The 6496-nt window shown below is 48.7% G+C and overlaps 1 protein-coding gene across 1 annotated transcript in view; it reads left to right on the top strand.

The window, feature by feature from the left end:
* Positions 1–4752: 4752 nt before the first annotated feature.
* The window catches only part of CCDC84 (coiled-coil domain containing 84), a 5586-nt gene continuing 3842 nt past the window's right edge, over positions 4753–6496 (top strand). The window contains exons 1-2 of the mRNA XM_017738395.1: positions 4753–4787; positions 5606–5642. Of these exons, the coding sequence (XP_017593884.1) occupies positions 4753–4787; positions 5606–5642 (72 nt within the window). The remainder of the gene's footprint in view (positions 4788–5605; positions 5643–6496) is intronic.

Raw genomic sequence — 6496 nt, 5'->3', positions numbered from 1 at the left:
TAGCAAAGCTGGGCAGCAGGAGCTGGGCTGCAGCATTTTTGTGAGTGCTGCCTCCCTCATTAAGATGCAGCACATGGCTCAAGCAGCTTTTAGATTACTCCTTCCTGACTCTAGAACATCATGTATGAGTCAGAGGCTTGCATACTTGCTTCCCCTGATCCCTGTGAGTCCCCAGCACATGGCAAACTACATTTTGAACAGTTCCCTTAAGTTCTGCATGCAGAAAACCTTCTTCTTACTTTTGCAAAGAAGCAGAATTATCCTCTACTCCCTTAAATAGCATCATACACACATTTTTTTTTCACAAATGCATTCAGATTCTGCAGTACCCTCTCATAAGCAGGTACATCACACTCCCCTACACTCACAGCCCCTCTACTCATTCCCACCCTGCTTCCCATACAGTGCTTGAGCTTCCCACAAGGCACGTGTAGAAGTCAGCCCCTTTCCCCAGACTGTGTTAATGGGGTTCTGGTACAGCTGAAGGAGCAGAGGATCCCCCTGTTAAATACATTAGTGCCAAGCTACGAAGAGGGAAGATATTTCCAAATGGGTTTCTACAGATCTCTCCTGTGTGGCAGAAAAGTCAAAGACCCAAACCTGTGAGGTCCTCCCACTGTACCTGCCCTGTCAGAGAAGCAGAGCTGTAATTTCATAGGTTTCTGACCAGTGTGAGAAAAGCAAGCATAAAATTCCATATTAGAGCATCTGAAAACACCAGGGACCTGCACCTGATTAGCCATCTCACATGTTTCCAGAGGGACAGAGGAGTAGGTTTCAACTGCCCTGATCTGCATGGAGCTTTGGGATATCCTCATTTGCTGTCCCAGCAGCTGCACTAGATTTGTGCTTGGCTGGAATGCCCACTGCTGATGGGGCAGCAGGAGGCTCAGGAACTCTCTCACATCCATTTCTTCTGTGAGGGAGGTGCCTGGGCAGGCCAGAGAGAAACACACATGGGTGATCAGGCCTGGACCACCTCTTCTTGATGCTGCCAATTTACACTAAGGAACCAAATGCAAAAGGTTGTGGATACTGTTCCTCTTTTCAGTTTCCCAGCTTTGACTGGGCAAAACAAAACTTTTCCTTGACACTGTGTGCTCCATTCAAAGCCATGGGAGCCTTTGTGCAAAACTTCTCTCTTTCATGCCTCTCCTCCAAAGCCTTTCTTCCTTGTTGATTAGCATTATGCAAAATGCCCAATGCCAATGCCAGTGAGACTTCAGGAAGAAATCCTTCTATCTCTCCCCTTCAGCTCTTAATTAACATGTGGACTTTAATTACATTTCCCATTTTCATGACAAAATATGTCTCCCTCCTCCACTTGCCCCTCCCTGAGATCATTATGAGAACTCTTAATAATAATCACCATCATTGTCTACTCTTAGAGGGAGGCAGGGGGGCACCTGCTCCATCTTCCCAAGTTGCCCTATCCCACCTAGCCCCGGATCACTCAGTCCTTGGAGACCCACATGCTCTGGTCCTGTGCCAATAGGGAGGGGCAGAAGCAGTGCTAACATGTTGGCATGACATATTGCCAGGGCTGGATGGTGCCTGAAGGCTTTGGCTGCAGTGAAAGACATTACAATTCAAAGGTGGACACAGAAACAAAGTCAGTTTGGGGAGGTATTAGGGATTCATAGGCCCCCCTCCGGCTGAAGCTATATCCTCCCTGTCTGTACAAAGCACAGCAAATGCTGCTAGGGAGCTTTGCAGTAACTGTCAGCTGGCTCATAGATCTAGGCAGTAAAAAAACCAGGAAAACTTTCTAATAGACCTCCCCACTCTCACTGATTCAGCCACTAGAAAAGCAATCACCTTAGTAAATCACAAAGCATCCATTTTCTGGCAGAAAGTGAAAACTGAGGAGGAATCAGTCCCTATCCATCTTGACGGGAGCAGGCAAGAAGCAGATACAACGTACCCAAGCGTGGACCTGGTGCAGTCAGGTTTTCACTAAACTCAGGCGTTTGTCTGAAGGTAACTCAAACCACTACCACTCTCCTCACAAATCTGGGAACCTCATTCAGATGCAATCTGAGTCCTACACTACATCAAACTTGTGTTCACAAACTAAAAATCAGAATCAGCTCTCAGACTGACTATTTTATTTGAATGTACAAAATTCACCAGGCTGCTGGTGGCTTTGTCCACTTACAGAGATCTGGAAAATGATCCAACTATGGAAAATGAGGTTTTCCATAGTTGTTACTTGACCCCCTCGGGCTTTCAGTGCTCCTTGATGACCATCTCTATCCCTCCCAGAAACAAACAGTAAGGTAATACAAAACTGAATACCAAGCTATGTGCAATGTTTGCAGACAGACAGAAGACAGAGAGCTACCCACCTCCTCCATTGCCAAGTTCTGAAGAATTGGCAATACCTCACAGAGCAGACACAACGTCAGGCTCTTGGGACAGAGACGGTAAGGGCAGCATCGAGGTGACCACAACACAATAAAAATACACAAATGACTATGAGTATGGCCCAAACACAGTCCACAAGGCAAAGACTGCATGATCCAAATGTACAGCTACATGCATCATGCATAACTTGAACAGAAAGAAGAGCTTTCTGCAGAGCTCTATGCAAGGGCATGGAAGCTCCAAGCATGCCATGAGCACAGACAGTGTGTCCGCTGCTTGCAGAAAACCCTATTCCTCCTCATAAGTGTGGCAGAAGGGAGACAATGTCCCTTTAAATGTGACTAAAGTGTTGTCAATGGATCTGCCATGGTAGAGGAGTTAATCCCCCCCCAGCCCCTCTCAGCCACTGTGATGGGATAATTAGATGCGAGGGCTCAGCACAGATGATGCTCCAGTTGCTTAGCAACTAATGGTTTCCATAGAAACAGCAAAGCACAGCCTTCGGAGCAGCAAGTGAGCAGTGCAGCAGGGCAGGGAAAGATGCCTTAAACTCCTGCACTGATCCTCTCCTCCAGAATCATTCAGAGGCCTAGAGGTATTAGGGGAATGAGAAGGGGGTGCCTTAAAGGTACAATATCCCTGTTTCAAGCAGCAGTGTTAAGAGAATGGTTTTTATCAGACGAAACCTTTGCTGATATGGTCCTCCGAATCTCAGTGACTCTCAACTAGCAGGATGAGCAGGGATGAATCACAGAGAGTGGTCTTACACAGAGGTTTAAGCCTCAGCACGTGGGTCATCCTGTTGTAAGCAGCTGAGTATGATTCCAGCATCAATTCTGCACCTGGGATCTGAGAGGGAAACACACGGAAGCACACAAAAACACACACACACACAAATGTATTTGCATTTCCAACACTGTCACATAAGCAGCCTTTTACAGGCATCCAGCCTGGCCCTGAACCAGCAGGCAAAGGAGGTTTCCTCTTGATCTTGCAGCTTCACAATACATACAAAAGCGACTATAAAACATGGAGAGTTTCACCAGAATAATAGAGATCAGATTAATTAACCTTTACTTGAGACTGTCATCTGGCACATCCTTCAACATGACCAATTCCTATGGCTTTATTATCCTACTGCTCCCTGCACTGAGTCAGCATACCAGTGTTTCTGAGAATCACAGCCACGACCTGCAGCACCTGCACTAAATACCATGCATGTGCTGTGCAGTTGCACTGCTGCAAGGCATGATCCTGTCATCTTGTAAGCTGAGCAGAGACAAGCTCTGTTCTTATTTTGCTAAGAGAGCTCTGGGACACTGAGATGGGGGTTGTAGATTCAGTATTACATAGTCTGCACCAGGCCAGGGATGGGCTGTATCACTGCCTGCATGCAAATGACAGCCCTGTGTTTTAAAGCTTTGCAAACCCTCAGGTCCTGATGGCACAGAAGGAAGTCAAGAAACTCACATTGCACAATCAAGCCCTGCTTTCCCCTCCTCTCCATCCAGCCTCACACTTGTGACATGATCCCTTTCAGAGAGGGCAAGCAGCCTGTGCCTTGGGCACTGGCAGAGGCACCCAAACTCACTGCTTTTCTCCTCCCTACCTGGCAGGAGTCTGGCAGCATGCGCTCCACTCTGCCATGTGCCCTCTCTTCTTGGTAGAAAGAAATGGAGAACAGGGCAGACCCCTCCATCCCTGGGGCAGTAGCTGTGCCAGAAGGTAGCATGTACTGCTGGTGACAGGCAGCCAGGCTGGACTCTGGAACCCCTGCATGTGTTAGTCAAAGCCACCGAGTCCCAGACGCTGTGGCTCCTTCTCCCTGTCGCTGCAGTGTTACTTCACCCTACCCACAAACCTGGGGGATGCCGGTTACAACACCCAGGAGGGATGGAGCATTCCATTGGCCAACCTGCTCAGATGGCAGATTGAGCCACAAGCCAGGTCTCCTTCCTGGAGTCCTGTCCTGATCCACCCAGCGCTTCAGGACCGTACCACAGACGAGACACCAAAAAAGTTGTGGGCCATTTCAGACTCTGTCCCCTAAGGCTTTCAAAGCGGGAAATCAAAGGGAAATGCTGTGCTTTGTTCCGCGGGGGAGCGGCAGGAAAGGTGAGCAGCAACGAGCCTGGCGGAACCGGTCGCTTCAGTTGTCTGCTAGCTCACCTTTGAAGTGGTTTTAAAAATCAGGGAGGAGGGGCAGATATGAGTTCATCTCTTTTACTGCAACTTCACAGAATTTGAGGACGTGGCAGGTAAGAGGCCACCTTTCCCCCACCAGAAAAATAGTGTATCCATTCAGAGAGAAGAGAATACAGCTAATAAAACAGGCTGTGATGCTCATCAAATAAATCTGTGGTGTTCTCACATCCTGAGGAGGCTATGAACAGCTACAATGACAGCAGCATCTACCTATGGTACCATCAAAGACATGCTGGCATTCGCAGGAATAACTGGGCACCCTGACACAGCCCCAGGTCCTGTGCCAATGGAGCAAGCATCTCTCAGCAGTCACAGCCTTATCTCTGTCTTGTGTTCCCTATCATCGAGCCTGCCTGTACTTTCCCTGCTGCCTCTCTTTAACAGAAAGGATTGTTTCTAACCCCAGCCCATGCAAATCCTGGGAGCTCTGTCTGTATTATACAGCATCAGCTATTTACTGCAGCACAAGGAACTGAAGCAATGCCAACAGAGCAGGAGTGGCCTGGTGTGATAAGGGAGGCATCTACTGTACACCCTGTACTAGGAAGAGGGGGAAAAGGAAGAGGAGGAAAAAGGACCACTTACTTAATTGGAAATTAATATCTGTTCTACTACAGGGGGAAAAAAAATACATAAACCCCACAGTTGCTTGGCATGACCAGTATCCCTCAAGGGCCCCCACCAAATCCACTGAGCTTGCTTCCAAACAAATGCCATTGGCTGGGCAAAGCCCAAACAAGAGATGATACCCTTGATACTCTCGTGTTGCCACAGACAAGCAGTTGTCACTCTGTACAAATTCAAAGCTTTCAGGGGCTGAGGAATGCCAGAGCCATCAAGCCAGACTTGAGAAACAACTCTGAATTGGAAGCCAAGTTATAGAGCTGCCCTATCTTCCGGGGAGCTTGCACCTAACATTTTTCAAAAACAGGAGCAAATACAGTGTCTCTGGCTTGCTGAGAAGACCCCAAAGAGCACATTCATATGAAGCCATAAGCCTGGCTGAAGGCATATACCTACACCTTACATGCAGGTTCGTCTGTTCCTTGACAAAGGGTCTCAGCTCGCAGGTGAGAGGTTGAGCAGAGGAACACATGAGAGGAGCCCTTACCACGCAAGTGCTATTCTAAGCCGTGAAATATGGCTTTTACATGCCCAGCTGTAAAAACAGTGGGCAAGGATCCACGGGAGTGGGCTGAGACAGCTACTTTCACCTGCAAGCCCAGGAGAGCGTAGAAGAACAGAACGTTAAAGTGATGTGACCACGTCTAAGTGCACACACTAGGATGGTAGCTTTCCTGACAAACTACCGTGCAGGGCAGGTCTGTGTAGTTAATATCACCTGAGTCACTGTAGCAGTTGCAGAATCAATTAGGTTGGAAAAGACCTCTGAGATCATTGAGTCTAACCTAGAACCAAAGACTACCATGTCGGCTAGACCATGGCACTAAGTGCCATGTCCAGTCTTTCCTTAAACACCTCCAGGGATGGACTCTACCACCTCCCTGGGCAGCCCATTCCAGTATCTAATCACCCTTTTACTGAACAAATTCTTCCTAAGGTCCAACCTAAACCTCCCCTGGTGCACCTTAAGACTATGTCTTCTTGTCTCATCCCTGACTGCCTGGGAGAAGAGACCGACCCCCACCTGGCTCCAACCTCCCTTCAAGTAGCTGTAGAGAGTGATAAGCTAACCCCTGAGCCTCCTCCAGGCTAAACAATCCCGGCTCCCTCAGCCGCTCCTCGTAGGACACACGCTCCAGACTCTTCACCAGCTTCGTTGCCCTTCTCTGGATATGAGACACGCGTCAGAGAGATACAGACGGCTGTCAGTGCCACACCTGACCGCGCAGGGAATCAGTCAGTCAGTAGGAGCACTCCGCTCCGCCGGCCGACAGCGCGGAGGGGCCGGGGCAGGCTAGGG

The sequence above is a fragment of the Corvus brachyrhynchos genome, unplaced genomic scaffold (genome assembly GCF_000691975.1).
Source record: "Corvus brachyrhynchos isolate BGI_N302 unplaced genomic scaffold, ASM69197v1 scaffold46, whole genome shotgun sequence".
Classification (NCBI taxonomy): domain Eukaryota; kingdom Metazoa; phylum Chordata; class Aves; order Passeriformes; family Corvidae; genus Corvus; species Corvus brachyrhynchos.
The sequence above is the reverse complement of the archived record's forward strand: the minus strand, read 5'-3'. Positions and strand labels throughout refer to the sequence as shown.